Source organism: Phalangium opilio, unplaced genomic scaffold (assembly GCF_054372755.1).
Source record: "Phalangium opilio isolate 3A_F unplaced genomic scaffold, DU_Popi_V2 ptg000031l_1, whole genome shotgun sequence".
Classification (NCBI taxonomy): domain Eukaryota; kingdom Metazoa; phylum Arthropoda; class Arachnida; order Opiliones; family Phalangiidae; genus Phalangium; species Phalangium opilio.
The window spans coordinates 6,983,495-7,006,770 of record NW_028324158.1 but is presented as its reverse complement, the minus strand read 5'-3'; the positions used below and the strand labels follow the sequence as shown (position 1 = coordinate 7,006,770).

General features: G+C 36.5%; 1 protein-coding gene across 5 annotated transcripts in view; it reads left to right on the top strand.

Moving 5' to 3' along the window:
* The window catches only part of fus (epithelial splicing regulatory protein fusilli), a 58,528-nt gene that overhangs the window by 1,179 nt on the left and 34,073 nt on the right, over positions 1-23,276 (top strand). For 3 of the 5 annotated variants that reach the window (XM_089869847.1, XM_089869846.1, XM_089869848.1), the window contains exon 2: positions 13,424-13,607. The exons of 1 other annotated variant lie outside the window; for it this stretch is intronic. In XM_089869847.1, coding sequence (XP_089725973.1) covers positions 13,424-13,607 — 184 coding nt within the window. Of the gene's footprint in view, positions 1-11,997; positions 12,465-13,423; positions 13,608-23,276 lie in introns of those variants that run through there. One more of the 5 variants, XM_089869849.1, reaches the window with a different exon arrangement.

The following is a 23,276-nucleotide window of genomic DNA, read 5'->3' as shown; positions in this document are numbered from 1 at the left end:
TGTTCTATTTCTAAACCAAGGATCGCGTGAATTATATAGTTAGCCTTGATCAGAATTTAGGCTTGGCAGTATAGTTTAGATTTGATACTAGTACTAGCGTTGCAGCCGAGCCCAATTGGCGGTAAAATCAACAGGTGGCGACAGGTGGTACAGAATCCAACCGTGGCTATGCTTGGAAAGTTTTGTAGTGGTACTTGATAAGGTAGAGGGGGTGTAGGATGTAAAACACGTGTATGTAACTCTGCACGTGATACCCCATTAATGGAGGGGTGTTACGGTTCTGTGATTGTCACTTTTAAATGACCATGACGTTATGAGGTCCAGTTTTAATAACTTAATCTAGAACCGAATAGGTGTCAACCGGACATTAGATCTTATCTGCCCGTTTTGTCAAAGTGAAAGTTGGAAATCTAATTTTCATTCAAATAGACCATTCAATTAATTAGTTGCAGCAAGAAGCGATATCTAGTTTATTAGGGAGAAGGTATAAGATGCCTTAGTATTCGCGCGCCATAGTCCCGGTCCCCTTTTCAAAATACAAGGGGGGACGTAAAAGGAGGCCGGGCTATTTCGCCTCTCGTCAGTCGGAAAATGCGTAAGAACCAATGAGATGCTGGTTATAATTAAGAGGCTAGGATTAACTCCGGACCTACGTTTGGAATGGACATTAAGCTAGAAATGTGGCGGATTTATACCTTCTCCCTAGTAAACTAGATATCGCTTCTTGGTTGCAGAGAAACCGACACACAGTTGGGAGGCCGCCCTGTTAGGTTATTTCCCTCACGCCTAAAGGCAGCGCCAGGCGGAGCTAGTGTCTCAACACGCGGGAGGGGAGGCTAGCCAACTCGAACTGTCTCTAGCGGTGCTTCTTGGTGCGAGAGCATTAACCCAAAAACTTAGACGGCCTTCCCTCCAGTTGTGTTTGCTTCTCTGCTTAAATTAATAGAATGGTCTATTCCAAGCAGACAAAACTATGGGACTTCTTTCGGAGTGTAGTTTTTCTAAAACCTATATCCGGCATTTGGAAGTGATAGTTTTTATAAAAGGAGCTAGAGAAAACTCCACCCCTCTAAACTTCAGTGCGTTGTTGTCAGCTAAGAACTGGTTCAAACTGAACTGTTATTCTTATTTCTTTGACACCCAATTACCTTGCAAGCAACAACACCGATTTTAGTGTTTTCCACTAAAGTTGGTTTTTGCCGAACGTTTCCCCAGTGTTGCCAGGCCGTTGGTCAGTGAAGAGATTGCAGTACTTGACTCACAGAGGACCTGGCAACACTGCGCTGAAGTTTAAGCTGTTATGGGGGAGGAATATTCTGTAACCCCTTTAGTATCTACATAAGTTCATAAGATATGTACTCCCATAAGTTTGTCACTAGTTACTGAGAGCTTGTCATGAAGTGACTTTGGTGAAACGTCATAGAATCTCGTAAAGCAACGCCTGCAGTGAGGCGCTGTCAAAGGCTTTGACAGACTAAATAGGCGGAGATGGAAGTCTTGCAAAATTAACACTGTGTGTAGACAATCAATTCTTGCTTGTCGTTCTCTAACTAGCTCCCAATAAGTCTCTAGCATTACGAAGTATAGGTAGTGTCATACTTATGGAACATTTCTTATAAACTTATGGTAGCTATATATTGCTTAGCATAATTTGGTCAAAACAAATTTGAAAGTTCAACAAATTTTCGTGATTATATAAATTCACGCTTGCCAGCTTTTATTAATGAAGATATTTTTTTGAGTTAAGCGTAGATAATTACAAGAGTAAATTATCCGCGGAATAATATAAAATGCAAAAATGTTTAATTTATTCTATCGAAGATTCAGCCATTGGGGAGATACAGAGGGGGGAAGGGGGGTTTAATATCAAACATTATTTTTACATAATACCTGAAAAAATATTGAAGTCAAGAAACGTAGCCGCGGGGCTCCCATTGGTTCCCCAGGTAGGAATCTCTCGGCTTTCTTGGAAAAGACGCGGTGAACTCTGAAGAAGTTCTTATTCCGAAAAACGCGTTTTCTTGCCGAGGAAATATCCAATTAAAATGGCTTTCTTCATCTCGGGAGTTAATTTAATAATGCCGAGAATGATTAAACAATAGAGCTATTTCAGTGGGGGGAAAATTTCGTCTGCTACGAAAATTGGGCCTGCCTTTGAGTGTAGGGCGGCCATTTTATGAGGGTTTTCTCTATGGGCAAATAGCATTGGTGACGTAGCCATTCCCCCCTCTAGAATAGCTCTATACAGGGTTTAAGAATTTGATCTTTACGCTAAGTCGTTATGCACTTTTGATTTCTTTAATGTAAGAACTTGTAACCACGTGACGTGTTAAACGTGTAGATAGAAAAACACCTGTGATTATTCTAGTACTAAACTTGAAAAAAGGTGTTACGTGATTTGAAAGTATACCTGTGATATTTCTAGCACCAAACTTTGAAAAAGGTGTTACTACAGGAATAGGGAGTGAGCAAAGGGGTGAAAATCTACCCTACTAAGCGTCAGACCCTCAATTAACCAATCAGGAGCCTTCCCCCACTATCCTTTCACTCTGTGAAGTTTGCCGCCATTTTGGTGGAAAGGGGAGTTTTCAGAAATTTGTAACGATGTTCGTTGTGAGTTTGTGACCTATAGTCTGCTACTACGAACTGCGTCGTGACGTCACACCCTCTTATCTCGGTTTTGGCGACCATATTGGAAGTCGTCAGCTCGGGCCATACAATTTAGGCTGCCAATATTGACGTCACGCAGTGCGTCACGTCCCCGTAGAGACTCTCCTCTCAGTACCACTCTGTAGCGGTTAAGACGGAACATTCATTGGGTATGTGGACCCAAAGACTTTAGATAAGGCTTCAACGTTACCACATTGGAAGGCCATACACTTTAGACTACCAATATTGACGTCATGTCCCCGTACCTTCTCTCTCAGTGTACCGCTCTATAACCTTGGTCAACGAAAAACCTGACTTCTCATTTTCTAGGCTTCTCTTTAATTGTAAACGTAACGATCGTACAATTTTGCAATTTACATTAAAAATTAGGGAAAACTATTGAAAACATGGAAATATGCATTAAAACGCTGGAAAAAGTCAGTGAAAGCGAAACTTGGACCATCCCTGATTGGGCTATACTAGTTATTGATTATTCGTGAGAAGATTAACTTATTTCATAGCTTTTGGCATAAAATGTACGGAAGACTTGACAGAAGCGAGACTTTAGGCTTGAGCTGTTTAAAAAAGCAAGAAGCGATATCTAATTTACTAGGGAGAAGGTATAAATTCGCCACATTTCTAGCTTTAACTCCAGCCCAAACGTAGGTCCGGAGTTGAAAATTCAGGTCAGCGTGGCGACGCGAATGACGAAAATTACAGTCATATTTTCGGACTGAGGAGAGGCGAAATAGCCCGGCCTCCTTTTACGTCCCCCCTTGTATTTTTAAAGGGGGACTGGGACTATGGCGTGCGAATAATTAGGCATCTTATACCTTCTCCCTAGTAAACTAGATATCGCTTCTTGTAAAAAGTTAAAGGAAACTAAAGGAAATGAAAAGATTGGGCAGCCTCGCTCGGTTTATCTTGTCGTTCCGGCCGGTTTTTCAAGCACAAATCTACCAAGACATGGTCCGCCGCTTTCTTTTTTATCAAAGGCCTTTGACGCCAAATTTTTTTCTTTTTCTTTTTTTCGTTGATCAATTCAAGTTTTTCAAAAGTGCGACGCACCGAGCACTTTCACTTGCGGAAATCTTGTTCACACTTATCGATATCTTATCGTTGTTGTCCTTGAAAAACTCCCAAAATCAGCCCGGAAAAATTGCCTTGAACTTAGCTTAGAAAAACCCTGAACTTCGTATAGACCCGAATTTGGTTGAATAATCGTGAAATCCCGTCCTGAATTGGACTTGGATTCACTAAATATCTTTCTTGTAACCTTGAAAATAGCTCAAGAATATCTTTATTTGATATTGGTTGCTAAAGGTGGTTAAAATTTACTCTATTCAAGTTTGAAGTTAGTTTATAAGTCCTTCCATTTTCAAATATTCGACTCTCATCGTGGTTGGCCCGAATTCCTTGGCTCAAGTTTGAATTTTATTGTAGCTGTCCCTTATTCAGTGGCTCAAATCTGACCTTTATCGTGGCTGTCCCTTGTTCAGTGGCTCACTTCTGACGTTTATCGTAGCTGTCCTTTGTTCAGTGGCTCACTTTTGATCTTTATCATAGTTGTCCCTAGCTTGTTCAGTGGCTCAGGTTTCTCCCTTATCGTAGCTGTTCCTTAATAAGTGGCTCAAGCTTGACCGTTATCGTAGCTGTCCCTTATTTAATGCCTCAAATTTGACCTGTATAGTAGTTGTCCCTTATATAATGCCTCAAATTTGACCGGTATCGTAGTTGTCCCTTATTTAATGCCTCAAATTTGACCGGTATCGTAGTTGTCCCTTATTTAATGCCTCAAATTTGACCTGTATCGTAGTTGTCTCTTATTTAATGCCTCAAATTTGACCTGTATCGTAGTTGTCTCTTATTTAATGCCTCAAATTTGACCTGTATCGTAGTTGTCCCTTATTTAATGCCTCAAATTTGACCTGTATCGTAGTTGTCCCTTATTTAATGCCTCAAATTTGACCTGTATCGTAGTTGTCCCTTATTTAATGCCTCAAATTTGACCTGTATCGTAGTTGTCCCTTATTTAATGGCTCAAATTTGACCTGTATCGTAGTTGTCCCTTATTTAATGCCTCAAATTTGACTTGTATCGTAGTTGTCCCTTATTTAATGCCTCAAATTTGACTTGTATCGTAGTTGTCCCTTATTTAATGCCTCAAATTTGACCTGTATCGTAGTTGTCCCTTATTTAATGCCTCAAATTTGACCTGTATCGTAGTTGTCCCTTATTCAGGGGCTTAAATTTGACCTTCATCGTAGTCGACCCTTATCGTAGTTGTGTATAGGCTTCAATAACTGTCTAATATTAAAATATAAAACTTCAAAATAACTGTAGTCCGAACTCGCCTATCCCCGTAATGTACCTGTAATATTTTTTGTAACAGGTCCATTAGAAAAAAAAATAAAAATTCGGGGTTCTACAATCTTCAAGATGAAAATGATGCAGGGGGAATAAGTAAAAAAAAAAAAGAAAAAAGAAGCCATTAGCCCCTCCGCATGGTTGTCGGAAGGGGTAAGGACCTTAGAGACAGGTAGAATTGATTCAACAGGTATTAACCAAGCTAGAGAGAATTTCCCCTCAAAGCCAAGTGCATCGACTCTTCTTTACCAATCAGCCAAGCATTGCACTCCCTAACATTATAATTCCAAATTAAGTCTATTCCAAGGTTTTAAGCCCTAACCCATTAAGAGCCGGTTACGTACAAAGTATCTAACCATACCTTTATGTTAAGTATCTTCTTAAAATGAGATATTCTCTTACCAGCCCAAGCAAGCATTCGAAAGAAAAAATAGACTTCAGAATCTATTCTATAATTTATATCAGCATCAGAGAAAATGTTTCTTACCCCCTTGAAAATATTTTATACAATATTTCATTTTCATAACTAGTTTTATTTGTCCCCCCCCCCCCCATTGCCGTTTCTTCAAACTTGAAAACGCTATTGGGCTATTAATATTTTATCGTCAGAGTTTGGTTGAATTTATTCACGAGTATTTCACTTTTACTTTTGCAACGCATATAAAGACAAATATATGTAATGTTAGAATATACTGACCTACCTCAATCACTTCATGACAAGCTCCAGTTTGTAACCAGTGCCAAACTTATAAACTTATGTTAAAACTATGGCAATTGGCAACTCATTTTTAAGGTCCAGTCTTATACATCACTGATCTTACAAACCATAGTTTAGTATTCTTTAAGAAATCTACTCAATTCATGTATTTATGTGGAAGATCATCATAAAACTGATGCCTTTTTTATTTATTTATTTATTTGAAATTTTTCAAAACATTTTATTTTGGAAATCTTGCTTTAGGCAGTTAGTTATATTACTAAGTTAACTTAAAATGGTGGGAATTTTCTCCAGGTTTATCGTAATTTTATGGCTTGTTTTGAATTTAAATAACTTTAAATATATTGATGGAATAACATTCAATATTTTTGAATGTTTTTTGAGGTTTTGAAATGAAGTAATGAAAGAAAACTAAATACATTGACCCTCGATGCTTTAGAATGGTTTATATTAGTATAAGATAGGTTTTTCGTTGAAAGTAAGCGAGTTTTCTTGCATTTAAATGTTAAGTTAAATTACGTTAAATATATACATCGGGCTAGAATTTATTTTCTTTTTTAATCGAAAGAGCGTATAAAATAATGAATATATCAATTGGAACCATGTTTCTATCTACAATTTTAAAGATGATACGAGCAATTAAGTTTCCGTAATGGCGTTACACTACAGGTTAGGCTTTGCTGCGAAACACTGGGGAGTACATCTGTTGGACGAATCCGTCAGTTGGTATTAGGCGTCCAATAGAGAGAGGTACTTACCAGTGCTATAAGGGGAAGCCTAACTCGTAGTGTAATGCATTACGGAAACTTAAATGCTTGTATCTTCTTTAATATTGTAGATAGAAACATGATTCCAATTGATATATTCATTATTTTATACGCTCCATCGATTAAAAAAGAAAAATCTAGCTCCCAAGTTATCTTTTTATTTGCTTGCTTTTATCGGAGCTAGGCCTAATACATGAAATACACATCCATATTTTAGCATTAGTCTTTTCGTTAAAAATCATTTCAAAACCGCAAGTTCCTTTTCAACATTTTGGCAACGGAAATATTTAAACCCCTCTGGTCACCTTAAAATTTATATAATGGATAAAATATCGAGTTTTTATTTTTTAAATTTAATATAAAACTCTGCCCCCAAATACCACTCTCATAAACCGGTCATAAAACTCCTCTTTCTCTAGCATACACTCAGTGCCTTGCCATCCGTTAAAAAGTTGCTCATGCAGTTAGTCAGGTGTAGGCACCTGTATATGCGAACCACTTGCCTGTGGCTCCGATTCATTGGCCGAAAACCTTCTTATATTACCGTGCTGCCAATTTAAAAACGCTTCTCCAAAAGTATATTAACCCGATGTTATGAATTTAAGGTGTTAGTTGCAAAAGAAGCCCCCTTCGCTTTGTAGAAGCCACTATTAATCAACTTTAGATTGTTGAAATTGACTTTTAAGTTACTAAAGGATAATCTTGATAATAAAAAGTTTGAGAAATTTATGTATCTAGACGTTTTCGAGAGAGGTTTCAGTGAATTTCTTAAACACTCTAAAAACCCTTGTCAAAGAATCGTAGAGTTCATACGAACCTGGAAATGCCAGGGAAATAAATTGTTGACTAAAAATTCAGGGAAATATATAATTTTTAATTCAATTCAGGGAAATCAGGGAAATTTGGGAGGCTTGGGTTGGGTAAATTTACAATGAAGGAGTTGCTCCAACAAGAATAACCAATCCCTTGGGTATTACCAGAGGCATGATAAACTTATGGTATTACCGTATTACTCCAAAAAATTTATTAGAAAAAAAGCCCTGGAAATATCAGGGAAATCGGTTTTCTAAACTTCGTATAAATCGTCTGCTTGATATGATATGGTCTGCTACCACGAATCTTTTTCCTGACCTCCGCCCCTCCTATCTCTTACCTCGGTTTTGGCGGCCATATTGGAAGTCGTTTAGACTATACCAATATAGATGTCACGTCCCCCGTAGCTCCTATCCTCTCGGTACCACTCTTGTGTTTAAGAGAGAATATTGATTGGGTATATGGACCCAAAGACTTTAGGTAGAGCTTGAAAGTTACCAGTCCACCAAATATGGTCTGCATTGTTTGAAGCCATATCTTAATTTACATCTTTGTTATCCACATACCAATTAATGCTCAGTCTTAAGACAATAATGTGGTCATACACCAGAACTCTGTCTTTTGAAAGTGGTCTATTGCATAAGTTCATGAGATATGTTCCATAAGTTTGTCACTGGTTACAAACTGGAGCTTGTCGTGAAGTGAGTGAGGTCATATATTCGAGGTAAAGAGACGCTTGGTGACTGGGGCGATGTCAAAGGCTTAGAATAGACTAAATAGGAAGATACAAGTCCTGCAAATTAACCACCGAGTGTAGGACTTCAATTCTCGCTTGTCGTTCTCGAACTAGTTATATCGAGCTGTAAGTCTTTAGCATTACAAAGTATAGGAAGTGTCATACTTATGGATGGAACATATCACTTATAAACTTATGCTATTATGATAGGTCAACGACTGGAAACGTCTTGGCGTTCCTTTGGCACTACATACTTTGTGTTAATATACTTTTAAGTTTCACGTAATACGGCTAGGTTATTTGAGTGTTAGGCCTACCTGTATGTAGCGTAGCATTCATTACACACACCACAGTCTGTCTGGAGTTCCCAAAATCCAAAGAGGAGAACCAGTTTAAGAACACCCTATCCCGCGTGATCCCCCTACATTAGAAAGTAGTGCCGGTTATGGCAGTTAAAAGCGCGGATTCGATTTTCTTAAAAAGGCGCAATTTTCGGGTATTTTTTTTTATTACTTGGAAAACTTGAAATAGGCGTTTGCATAATAGATCGGATTAAAATACTCCTGGCTTTCGCTGCTGGGAAATTACAATTTATTGCTAAGCCTATTTATTTATTTATTTTCTTGGTTTCGTTTCATTTGATACTTTTGTTTATTGGGTGTGAATGTTGTTTGTTGCATGTTTATTTCATTTTAAAAGGGAATATTTTTTAAACTGGTTAAAATATTTCGGTAAAGGGAATATAAAACGCCAAAAATTGGTTAAATCATCAATATATATCAACAAAGGGAGGTTAAAACACTCCAAAGAAAACCCTGAACTTTTGTTTGAAGGGAGTATAAAATGTTCCAAATTTCGTTCATGTAGTGGTATATTTATTTATTACTTCAAATTACGGTCTGATACGTCTAAAATTAATCCCTTAATTTAAAACATAATTAAAAATAGACTTTGATCGTCTAAATTCTTAATTTAAATTCAGCTTACTTATGGAATTATTTTTATAATTAATCTGTAACCCCAACAAAAATAGTAGATTGGAAATTGCCGTTCCATGCAAAGGTGCGCACCGTGAAACAAACATTACAATAATTTAATCCACATTCATCAAAACGAGATTTACAAATAACTTTAAAATATACGCTTCTCCATACTTAAAACAATCCAATACTTTAAACGCCTTATATATTTTGCACGATTTCCCCCTGAAGTTGAAGATTTTTCATGGGCCCCTTAACATTAACTTATGAAGACGTATTTTTTAAGCCTCCTTCGTCGATATGTAGCAAAAACACGTCGCATTGTTCTTTATTTTTCCGAAATAAGAATGAAAGTTTCCCATCACCGCAAAACCTTTTTATGGTGGCACTGTTGTACTCGTGCAAAACCGCAGGAGGGCCACAGAGTCAAATGCTTGCAATTTTCGGTTAAGTCCTCTTGGAGAAAGTAAATAAAGAAGTTGTGGTAGTTTGAGAGCTCAGATAGTCTAGATTTTTCCCTCTTCGAATTTTTAAACCTAACATTAAAGATACTCTGTGTGCAGACACGTGTTGCCAGTTATTCGTTAGTGAAGTTCAACCACTATCTTCAACAGATTGAAAAAGTTGAAGTTCTGTTCTATTCAGATCATTCGGTTCCAAATCACAAATTACTGAAACCCTGAAGCTCAGTTAAAGTTTAGAATCTGGGAAGGAAATTTCTCTAGCCCCTTAATGCACACTATCTCTACACTCTATTTTAAGAGGCGTGGCTTAATTTGCCCAAACCATAGCCTACTCGATCATACTAACCGAGCAGACAAAAAACTTGACCTAAAATAGAAATGGGAATTGCCAATTGCAACTTTAGGTTGCATTTGTTGTTAGATTTCTATTAATTGTATAGAAAACAGTGCAGAGGCATTTATGGGTCAGTGTCAAAGGCTTACAACTAAGAAACAAAGTAAACAAATCAAAAATATTTAAAAGAAAGTAACAGATAACGTATATATATATATATGAAACGTTCTTGGTTATTTCGTCCAAGGATAGACTTAACTAGAAAACTATTTCAATTTCTGCTGTTTCTCGTGAGTTTAGCCTAGCCTAGCTATTCCTGTAGGCCAAAAATTTTGTGCCCAAGACAAGCAAAAAAGATCCATTGCCTATCATGATGGTGCATACTTGCTAGAGAGACCCTCGGGTTTGTCCGGTAAAGGTATGTAAATATATAGTAGATACCTTACCGAGTTTTCACTACTGCCAAACTTGATATTAACTTATAAACTATACTGAAACTAACTGCATACTGATGTTGTCCTTAAATATTTTGCGCCCCTTCAGTTTTACTGATAAAAAGACTCTTATTTTCAGCCCCCTTTCCAAAAGTCCGCGTTGCCTTAAATTCCCCCTCCGTACCTTGATTTCCCTTTTGTATCCCGCCCTTCCCGTAGTAAAGGACAAGTTTCAAGACTACCATTATTCGAGAGAGTCACGTTTCAACAAATAGGTTTCAAAATAAGTAACAAATTGACTTTTGAACTCATCGGAAGTGAACCAAAATTCCTTCTTGGGAAGTGTTTCTATGGAAAGTATGAGAAAGAAATCATCAAATTTTGGTTCTCTACTTTATCGACAGATTTAGAAAATGTAATAGTTAATCCACCTTATTCCCGATGCGCGTGACAAGGCTTAACGCGCGATTTTTAACTGACAAACTGCGTCAAAATATTGCATCGTCTGATTCAAAGTCGAAAATATTGAGACATTCCGACTCTGAAGCAGACGACTCATCATCTTTACCCCAATTTACCAGTTAAGCCTTGGCACGTGTATCGAGAATAATGTTGATGGACAATAACAGATTAGTTCCCCAATGTTATATAGAGCTTTCAGGTGGTATAGTAGTACGTCACACCCTCCCAAGTCTTACCGCCGCTGTTCTGGTAGCCATATTGGGTGGTCTCAGCTTCATTCCTGCTTCAAACCCACCAATATGGCAGCGTAAATTATGTCACGAGACTCGGCTCCTCCTCCAACTGAAAGTTCTATACATAGTTTTCAGGCGTAGAGGATTCCTACCATTAACACCAGGAGATCAAGCGACTTAGAGTGTAAAATCGTCTGCTATTTTACACTCTAAGTTGCCAGGTCTCCTTGTGCAAATGGTATGAATCCTCCACGCCTGTAAACTATGTATATAGTTCTCCTCATGTTTGTTTGAAACCTCTTGACACTTGAGCCACGTTGATGTCACCAGTTCCTCCCACAATCTCGCCTTTATAAATATCATCGCGTCACAGAATTTCCTGGAAGTACCCAAGCAAGCAATAGACCTTTTCGACGTAAACAAATGGGTTAGGCAACCCTCGGTATCGGGACATGCAAAGTACTTGATACAAAAAGATAACAGAGCAGACGCCAAAAAGTGAGATTGAAGTCAAACCTTTACCCCAAGAGTCTTTCCCTCGTAGATACATCGAAATGGTCTATTGCATGGAAATTTCCACGTAGCCCCCAGATTCTTCAAAGAACTGAATGTTTTGACAGCTCATCTTCAACCCTTTTAGATTCTGAAGCCACGACATCTTTCCCTCGTAGTTGCATCGAAATGGTCTATTGCAGAGAAATTTCTACGTAGTCCCTAGATTCTTCAAAGCTGCCTATTCACAGAACCGAATGTTTTGACAGCTCTCTTCAAACCTTTTAGATTCAGAACCCACGAGGTCTTACACCTGCAGCCACAAAGCAATGTTTTGACACTTTGCCTTTATTATTATCACCCTCCCCTATATAAGCCCCCCCCGTTACCGGCGCGTCCCTACCTGTAGCTTCTTCCGAAATCAGGTGGAGGGAAGCGAAAGGGAGGGGGGAAATAAAGCGTTATACGCATGCGCGAAGCCACGTCTTGCCAGCCAGGTGTAACGACCAATAGCGTAGGTACAGGCGGAGGAAAAAACCTGTAGGACTAGAAAAGTTTTGAACGGGCTTCGCCTAAGGGGTATATTTCCCTGGTTATATTATTTTTTCTTTTTTTTTTTTCGCAATTTTTATTTTTTTGTTTTTTGTTTCAAATCGCCGACTGAGAGTCTTGGTTGGATAAAGTTTTTTAGTTTTTAGGGGTTTGGAGCGCGGAAAGTTCGGTGCGTGGTGTTATGGCAAGCTAGGGGTTATATATATCGAAAAACACTTTATTTTTCTATAATATAATAAACTAATATAATATAAATTTATAATATAACATTTTTAGTACACTTTCGCGAGTTTTATATATTCGGGATATTTCGGTGTGCGCTTTTATATACGGCAATTTCCGTTTATACATATATATATTACATATATATTTTTGTACCAACTTTTTCCGACCGCAATTTTGTGACGAAATCTTGTCCGCCGCTACCGACGGGACGTTCGTTCGTTCGTTTGTGTTGTTTTAGGTAATTCGCTTATAATAAACATAAGTTTTGATTGAAATTTTTTAATTATATTACGAGTTTGTGATCAGAAGACCGTAACTTGAAGTAAATTACTTAAATATTTAAGGAGACTACTCTGAGTCGACCGCCATGTTTGTGTGTAATAAATATACTACTTGAGTGAGGATAGTGTAATGTAAAATACTTATTTTTAACTAAGTTCTGTTAATTTTACGTCCACGTGACTAAAATTCGCGAATAATTTAAGGTATAATTTGAGCAAAAATGAGTTTTACTTAATTTAATTAGTTCTAATTTTAATTTTAAACGCAAAAACGGCCCGGGAGAGTTATAATTAATTTTAGTTTAGTGCAAGAGCCAGGGTTCGAATTCATGAAACCAATGGGTTTTATTTGGTTGGGTTGTTTACGTACCCTAAAAAACCCATTACTAATATCTTCAATTTTTGATATGCGAAAATAATTTCTTTTTAAAGATAGTTTAAGATATTCAACTTTATATAAAACCCAGGCACAAGCCCTAAATATACGAAGTTAACTAACATAATTAACTATATTATCCAATGAAATATGCTAACTATATATAATCAATTTTAGTTAGACATTTAAACCGAAAGACAAACAAATAAATAAATTTTTAGCTTTATTTGCGTGTACATAGCTTACAAATTAAAAGTTGTAAGTTAGACGTGGGTTGATTTTGTCAAACAGTGGTACAAACGAACATTTAATTAAAATTTAATTACATTTCAACCGCGAGAAAAATAGAAAAATAAACCTAAATTTGACAAGAAAATCCACAAACACGTTGGTTGACTCAGAGAGAGTACTTAAAGGCGAAATTTGGAATATTTTAACAATCCCAATTGTGATAAAAATAATAGAATAGAAAAAATCCTCGGGGAGTTTTATCAGCTGTATGTTTAATATCAACACGTGTATGTTTCAATTTCTGAAAAGGGGGCGCACTTTAACCAAAAATTGGCGGCTCAACGGGATACCTAGTAGCGTGGTGATGGCATCTCCCAAGTACTTGGTGACGGTTTTTGTGGTAACGGCTGGCGAATTCGGAGATGGCTTGGGCGCCGATGAGCAAGAGATAGTTCTTCTGGCTTGGCTTGTACTGGACTTGGCCAATGGCAAGGTAAGCTAGATTCACAACAAACACACCACCCAACTCTCTCCCTCATTCATTCACTCACTCACTTTTAAGTGTATTATATTATTGACCACTCTGATTGTATGTTTGTCTGTCCTGTACGTTTGTATAAAACCCGCATGTTCTGGAAAAACAAATGCCTTTCTTTGAACTTGATTTTCTAATGAGGGTGGGTACACAGTGGGGTGTTTCAAAAAGCGTGGTAGGTCCGAAGTACAGTGGCTTCTTTGAGTCTATGATATTTTTCCCTAACAGCGAACCACCGTTTACAATTTATGAATATTGGAGTGTTTTACGGATGACCCCTTAAATTTATGTAAGAAAAAAACTAATTTAATTAAGGGGTCATCCCTAAAACACTCAAATCATAACTCGAAAAAAAGGTGACCCTTGTGGCAAAATGGAGATAGAAGTTACATTTTCGACTCAAAATCGTGCACCCAAAGTACATCCCCCTTAATTTATGGCATATAATGCTTATTTAATTAAGGGGTCATCCTTAAAACACGCGATTAATAACTCGAAAACAGTTGCCCGAACGGAGAAATGTCGTCATAGAAATTTCATTTTCGACTCAAAATCGTGCACCCAAAGAACATCCTCCCTCAATTTATGGCAATAAATAATAATTTAATTAAGGTATCATCCCTAAAACACTTCCAATTATAAATACTTGTTAACATTGGGACTTAGAGCAAAGTGTCATAGAAGTTACATTTTCGACACACTGTATTTAGGTCCTACCATCCTTTTTATTTGGATCACCCTGTATATTTCAAAGTTTCACGATGTACACGACTAAAAATATTTATAACATAGTGCTGTCACTGCACTTGCAGTCTGTTTAAATTAATATCCTGTCGCGATTGTTAGGGAAATTAACCCATAAACTCCAAAAAACATTTCCCTCGATTCTTAAATTTATTTGCACAACAAGTGGTGATTTATTTTTCCATGACACTTGACTTGTATGATAATTTCCAGCCCTCCTTCTCTTTTCTTGACAATTTATTTATTGTCACTTTATAATAATGGAATTTTAAACATTACCAGGGCTCCCAGAGTACCTATAATACCTATAAATACCTATAATTCTGGGATGGTCCTATAAAAACCTATAATTCGTAAATTTATCCTATAATACCTATATTTTGGATATGTTGGTTTAAAAACACTGAGAAACTTCAAAAACAATCCAAAATATTTCATTTTTTTTTTTCAAAATTTTAGCGAGATTACGTTTTAAGTTATACATTCAAGAAGGCGATTTAAACGCTCTAGTTTAATTATTTAGAATAATGACAGTTGGGCCTAAACATGTCAGGGAAAATCGTAATAAAAGTCCAACAAAACCTGAAAAAGTCAGGGAATTTGAATCTGAAAATTTCGTGGTAACCCTGAATTAGTCCAAAGTCAAAAGTACCTGACATTTAAAATAATTTAAAACATGTAAGGTAGTTATCTATAAAAAATTTCATGCATGGTAAATAGTAAATTAAATAATGATCATATTTTTTTTTAAATATGTTTAAAAGTTGTAGTCTACTCTCGAATATATAATATACTTCCTGTAAAACTCCAATAATTCGTAATTTTAAATGTATAAAATTTACATAACATAAGTTTGAACCTATAAATTGATGATTTTTGGACCTATAAATATCCTATAATTTTAGCCTATTAGACCTATAATACCTATTATTTTTTGTGCACTAAGCGCTGGGAGCCCTGCATTACTTAAAATGTGTCATGAAGTGAGATGACAAACTCAAACCGGATGTAGAATCATTGGGTTATTAAAATGTCCCTGTCCACTTTAGTTTGACAAATAAGGAATGATTCAAGTTAAAAACTTCAGAATATCGTTATCGTTGATCAATTAGAACATAAAAATTTATTGGTTATATGCGTTAGTTCAAAAGAACTCTACGAGAAATCGAGAACTTTTAATTGGTGGTATTTCCCAAGCTAAACTTATTTACAAAATTGTCGAGGTCAAAGAGAAGTTTTCGTATGTTCCCATATAAACATAAGTTTATAAGATATGTTCTATAAGTATGACACTACCTATCCTTCGTAATGCTAGAGACTTACAGCTCGAGCTAGTTCGAGAATTGATTGGCTACACTCCATCTTCTCCTATTTAGTCTGTACTGAGCCTTTGGCCAGTGCCTTACCAGGCGTCGCTTTACCTCGAATCCTAACCTACCTCAATCACTTCATGACAAGCTCCAGTTTGTAACCAGTGACAAACTTATGCTTGACATATCTTATGAACTTATGATATAAATTATCGGATATTTTTGATAGTTAATCCTTATAAATTGTCATATCATTTTGAGGAAAAGTTAAATCTACAGTTTGGTTAATTAAGATCAATGAAATCACCAACATTTGTTCGTTGTATTTAAAGGAATTGATTGGTGGACAAAGTTAAAATAATTACCAATGGAATACAATAGTTCTTTTTAAAAATAGTGACAGCGTTTTAGACAGGAAAACGTCAGACGTTTATCTTCCAAAAGTACTTGTAAATATCAGGGAAACTTTTCAAGAAGAAAAGGAAAAAAAAAAAAAAAAAAAAATTAAAGTTGTTAAGACTCAAGAGTATTTGGGATATTTTTCGTATTAAAGATATACTTAAACGGGGATATGTATAGTCAAGTTCAAGATCTTAGGTTGTACCAGAGCTTGTCATGAACTGACGTAGGTGAAACGTCATAGATTCGAGGTAAAGCGACAACTAGTGAGGCGCTGTCAAAGTCAAGCTTTGTACAGACTAAATAGGAATTAAGATGGACTGCAAAACTAACCACCGAGTGTAGGACTTCAATTCTCGCTTGTCGTTCTCGAACTAGTTATCTCGTGTTGTAAGTCTCTAGCATTACGAATTATAGTTAGTGTCATACTTGTGGAACATATCTCATAATGAAAAGGTCTATTTAATCATTGAACATTTGTAACTTTGATCATCGTTAACTATAATATAGATCTTATAAGTTAAAAGTAGCATTTTCAATTTCTAAGGTTCTTATTTAAGTATCCTGTAATTGAACCAAAACGAAAACCAAGCTTTGTTTGGCCCCAAAAGACTTGATAAAAAAAATAAAACAGCGGTTAAATTTTCGTAATGTTCCCATCTCACATCACAAGTATAATATGGGTAACGAAAATCTTTCAATTATTATATTACACAATATTTAGATTAAGCTCTAATCAATAAATACAGCCACAGACTTTAGAAGTTAGTTTTTTCTTCTTTTATCTTTCATTATAGTACAATCGTATAATAACAGGTAGAATAGAAGTCGAGAATAATTTTTTTTTATCTAATCAGGAAAAGTATATATTTTTGCTATCATCTGTCACAGAAAAAGGTGGCTTAAATAAAAACGAGACTATAGATAGCGAAGTAGCATGGGTGTATATCTATATCCGGTTAAACCAGGAACACTGTATTACCAACGAGAACGTGTGAATATCATAAGTTCGTAAGAAATATTCCTCCATACAGGGTTGCCACGGGTCAGGGAGAACCTGGAAAGTCAGGGAATTTGAAAATGGACCGAAAAGTCAGGGAATTTGAAAAATTTCAGCAAAGTTGGGGAATTTTATTTTAGTGGGTAAAATTATTTTGGTGAAACAAATACATTGGAAAACTTGATGTAGAGAGTTTATTTAATTATAAGCGCTTAAAACGTGCTGTAAACATTTACACTTTCGGCCTAAAAGGTCAGGGAAAATCTCAGAAAAGGGTCAGGGAAAACCGGAAAAATCAGGGAATTTGGTTCTGAAAATTCCGTAGCAACCCTGTCCATAAGTTTTTCACTGGTTACAAACTGGAGCTTGTCATGAAGCGACGCCTGGTGAGGCCCTGTCAAAGGCTTAGTACAGACTAAAGAGGAAGATGGACTGCAAAACTGAGCGTAGTCAATTCTCTCGTCTTTCTCGAACTAGCTCTCAGTAGGTTGCCCCCCTTTTTTACGTCTAAAAGGTCTATAGGAGGCTGCCAGTGAGGTGTGGCTTAAAATGGCTCCTCCCCTTTCCACCAAAATGGCCGCAAACTTGAACTTCACAGAGTGAAAGCCTAGTGGGGCACTGGGGGAAGGTTCCTGATTGGCTAAGTGAGGGTCTGACGCTTAGTAGGGGAGGTTTTCACCCCTTATCCCACTCCCAATATGGTAGTGTTGTGAAGGAAACCTTAAGGAATAGGTGGGGGGGCACGAGAGATCATGGCATTGCAGCTCAATTCTATTTTTGCACGTTCTCGAGTCGTTTATGGGTTCTTGGTTTTATTTTGAAGTTTTGTCTTTAGCCCAGGATGTTTTATACAGGGCGATAGGTTTAATTTTAATTAGGGCAATTTCTTTATTGCCATAATAATACGTTATCTACATCATTGCGGGTCTAAACGCGATGGCAAAACTTAATTATATATTTCACTTTAAAATATGTTAAACCATTTGCTCGTTTAGCTACGCTTATATGTTGTTTTTAAAAGTAAACAGTGGTCGTGTGCATTACCTCGGTTGAGTCGCCTAAAAACGGAGCATTTTGCACTTTTGCAGCTGTAGAAACGGTTTAACCAACGCCTGCCATTGTTCACCGTGAAAACAACTTGCAGCTTTTATATTGAGCCCAAGAGATGTGGGAGTTAGAACTACGTTTTTGTAAGAAAATGTGTCACTTTAATAATTAAACTTCCACGTGTTAGGCCTAATTAAAAAAAACACGTGCCATGTTTTTCGGGGGATAATTCAAAGATCTTACCTAAATTTTTAAACTCCGTAGTAAATGCTTAAATGCAAGGTTTAAGTATCAGAACAAGAACATTATACCAAGAAGTGATATCTATTTTATTAGGGAGAAGGTATAAGATGCCTAAGTATTCGCACGCCATAATCCCAGTCCCCCTTTCAAAATACAAGGGGGGACGTAAAAGGAGGCCGGGCTATTTCGCCTCCCCTCAGTCGGAAAATACAAGTAATTTTCGTCATTTGCGCCACGCTGACGTGAGTTTTCAAGAACCAATGAGATGCTGGTTGTAATTTAGAGGCGGTGATTAACTCCGGACCTACTATACGTTTGGACTGGAGATAAAGCTAGAAATGTGGCGAATTTACACCTTCTCCCTAATAAACTAGATATCACTTCTTGGTATAATATTATGTTTGCTGAAACTTTCCTTTAATATTGTATTAATTGTTATTTATTATTTTTTACAATACTCTGACGTGTAATTGGAGGTAGGTTGGTTCAAGTTGTTATCACAGTGTAGAAGAATGCGATACGTAGGTTTGCCAGTTATATAGTAATAAGTATTTAAATTGGTGCCAAGGTCGTTTATTAGAGCAAAGTATATGCCACTTAAATTATTCTCACTATCTGAGCTCGCCTGTCACGTGACAAACATACATTGCTAATTAGAAGTGATATCGCGACGGTGGTACCAAAAAACAATAATTTCAGAAATATCTTTGAATAAATAAAAACAGAAAATATCAGGGTTATAAATATTGGTAGAATCCCAAAGTTATAATCAGGGATAGATTTAACTTTTGAAGTAGGAATGGAGAACGGTTAGTATTTACTTCATTCAGTCCGACTCATAGCCCAGTATAGATCCCCTCCCACCAACACGTAACGATAAGTTTAAATTATCTTATTGGCTCACTTAAACTACGTTTTGATGACGTTGCTGACGGGGACGACGAAAAATAAGTAATTCCCTTTTACCTCTGTAGCCATGACCCCCCTCTTCTTTCATACCCCTCCGTCCCAGGGAAGGGGGTCCGGGACTTTGACGCGCGCCCAGATTACCCTGTTCTCCATCCATTCCTGCTTCTATAATTAAATCTATCCCTGATATAAGATTGTCATTTTTAGGCATTGCAATTGGCTCCACCGTCTAAACATCATTTCTCACTAAATATTTTTGCCTTACTCGTTTACTTTAAATTTAAAACAAGCGTTGAAAGATAATTTATTCAGGTTTTTCGTCCTTTTATTTTTGATCTTATTAAAAGCAATCCTCTAATCCTGTTTTCTTGGCGGATCTAACTTCTTTTATTTATCTCAAGTCTTGGTTTACATTGAGCTTCAAAGGTAATTTTAACTCTGTTATAATAGAGATGGAAATAACCCGCGTGGTAGCTTCGCACGTGGTGACACTTCAGGTTGTTATTTAGATTACATTCGAATCGAGAGTTGTTGGTTTTCTAAAAATTTCCCAGCTTATATTACATGGAAGGGAGATCTGTGTTGTACTTGGTTAGGTTAGAAACGCGTCTAGCCGGCTTATAAATATTTTAAATTATTCGAAAAGGATTTCTTTTGAGGTTAAGGGATCCTCGAAACCTAAATTCTTTAACGCTTAGAATTTAGAAAGTTCAGACTAATTAAAATTTGAATTTTATACACCCCCTTTTTTGTTTTTCTCACTTAATAATTTTGATTATCGCGGTTTTTATATACAAATTTTACAGGCTAAGAGGGTTCATACCATTTACACAAGGAGGCCTAACTCACTGGTCGAGTCAAAAGTCAGGCCTCCTTGTGTAAATGGTATGTATCCTCCTTATCTATAGGGTATCTATAATGCGGGTAGAGATATCATAAATAGGTAATTGGAGAAGTGTACGTAGAGCCAATGTTAAACATGCGGTAATTACTATAAAAAAATTTATTTAGGAAGACATAAGTTTATAAGATGTTGCGTAAGTATGACACTACCTATACTTCGAAATGCTAGAAACTTACAGCTCGAGCTAGTTCTAGAACGAAAAGAGAGAATTGACTACACTCGGTTAATTTTGCAGTCCGTCTAGCCTGGTCCTATTTAGTCTGTACTAAGCCGTCTTTGACAGCGCCTCACCAGGCGTCGCTTTACCTCGAATCTATGACCTACCTCCCTCACTTCATGACAAGCTGCAGTAACCAGTGACAAACTTATGGAATATATCTTATGATACAGCATAATAGGAATCAGTAATTCATATTAGCCGTATCCGAAACTTCTTTTCAAAGGTTGTACAGTCATTTTGATATAAATTATAATATTAATTTGTTAGTTTCTAGGTTTAGGTTATGTTTTACGATGCTATAAAATCAATTAGATATATGTGAATCCCTTTTTTGCGTTGATACAAATACATGTTTATTAGTTTATTAAATTAACTGATCTAGGTCGCATTGCTGTCGATATGGGATTAAGCAAAAAAGAAACCCGGACGCAAAATTATCAAGAAAATAAAATATTTTCGGTTTAATGGAATCAAATTCGATACATCCCGGTATTTGGAGTCCATTTATAGTCTGCTACTAGGAACTTTCTCGTGACGTCATACCCTCCTATCTCTTACCTCGGTTTTGGCGACCATATTGGAAGTAGTCAGCTCAGGCCATACAATTTAGACTACCAATATTGACGTCACGTCCCCGTAGCTCCTCCCCTCGTAGTACCACTCTATCTCGGTTGTTACGTCAGTGCCTAGGTAAAACTTGACGGGTTTGGCTTTGTCAGTGGGCGGCCATGTTTGGTGCAGATTTGGTTCTATGAGAAAATAGCATGGGTGACGTCACACTAAGGCTAATGAGATAGCTCTATTGGGTAGCATACACTTCTCTTATGACTCCACACATGAAGTTGGACTGTACACCTAGTCCTTGTTTCATTTCTCGAGATGGCAGTGCCAATTCGAAAGAAGTGGTAGTTTTCGTATCCATATCTTCCTCAAACCATGCCTTTCCTCAGTCACGTGCCTGTGTCGTATTTCAAACAATATTTACCCGTGCACCCGCCTATGCCTTCTTTACATACCCTTTAAAATTAGAGTAAAAAAATTAAGGTAGTTGAAGTTCAGATATTTAAACAACATAACACTTTAAAACGGATATGATAATTTTGAGATCATATTAACCTAGTGTACTCTGATGGTCAACCCACGCTGAGGATGTCTGGGTCCTCTGGGAACACCGGAAACTTCGTAATTATTCAAAATAAAATCATAATAGTAAAATTACTCTGTCCAATCGAAGAAATTAGGTTATTGAAATTAGGTCGAAATGATTATTTATTATTAAATTTCTTTCGTTCACCCAAGTAACGGGTTTATTATTTTTTTCTAACTTATCTTTTCTCTATTAGGGACAAATAAAATCGCTGATTCTTGGTGAAATTTAAAAGTAGAGGGTGAAAAATTTTAAATTATGGTCTCTTGTTTAATGACTGTTATTGAATCGGCGTTAATTCATTCGTTAAGATATAATTTTTTAATCGACTTCGGTCGTAAACGAAGCCCGTTGACTAACTGCTGGCCTATTCCTTTTGCTTTAATGATAGTTTTATATGAAGGGTCATAGGGCAAATTTAATTATCTGAATTATAACATAATCGGTATAGAGAACTGCGAATTCAGTAATTGTGATTAACGTTTCGTCACCTTTTTATTTGAAATTTTCTTTTATACTGCTGTATTAAATCAGTTGAGTCAATGGAGTTAATTAGCAGTATCGTTTATCCAAAATATTTTAATGTGAAATTACTGTAATCAGGGTACCTACGGAGCGTGGATAAGTCTGGGATTTGGGATAATGGGGGCAAAGGTCGGGGATTTTGTTCGGTATATCAAACCATGCTTGGAGTAATACTGAATTATGGGCCAGGGTGTGAAGTGGGCTCTTGTAAACAGCTTAAAATGTTCAGGGATATTGGCAAAATTTGGTCAGGGATTTTCAATATAAAGCAAATTCGTCCGAACCTTTTATAGTAATTTTTAAAACTGATCAATATCAAGTTTCGTACAAACATGGAAAACCTGGAAAATATCAGGGAAATAAGTTGTTCACTAAAGATTCAGGGAAAAATCAGGAAAATCTAGATTTTTAATAAAATCTAGGGAAGAAATCTGGGGAATTCTGAGGCTTGAGTAACTTAATGTCGGGGAAATATATGGGAAAAACCTGGAATTATTGTGGAAAAGCGATCATTTTTAGTAAAATTCAGGGAAAAATCGTGGAAAAAAACCTGGAAATGTCAGAGAAATCGGCGAGGGGCTAGTCACTTGAGTAATCAGGTGTACAAAACCGCCGAAATCGATTACTTGATTTCTAGAATTCTAAGAAAATCATAAGTAATCATAATCAATTTTGTGAGTAATCAGAAATCTCCGATAATCACTGGAAATCACATAGAATATTGAGAGAATCAGAAATAATCACATCATTTCCTAGTAATCTTTTGTAATCATCTCGGTAATCACATATTTCGTCAAATAATCACGCATAATCAATCGAGGAATTCGAAAATCCAAAATAAAAATCGTAATCAGTTGAAATGGAGTAATCAGTGGAATTCAAATAGTAATCACGAGTAATCAGTGGAATTCAAATAGTAATCACGAGTAATCAGTGGAATTCAAAATAGTAATCACGAGTAATCAGTGGAATTCAAATAGTAATCACGAGTAATCAGTGGAATTCAAATAGTAATCACGAGTAATCAGGGGAATTCAAATAGTAATCACGAGTAATCAGTGGAATTCAAGTAGTAATCTCGAGTAATCTGCGGCAATAACGGGAAATCATTGTAAAGATTATGGAAATCACCTAAAATAATCGTAATCACGGAAATCAAGAAATTCAGTCAGTAATCAA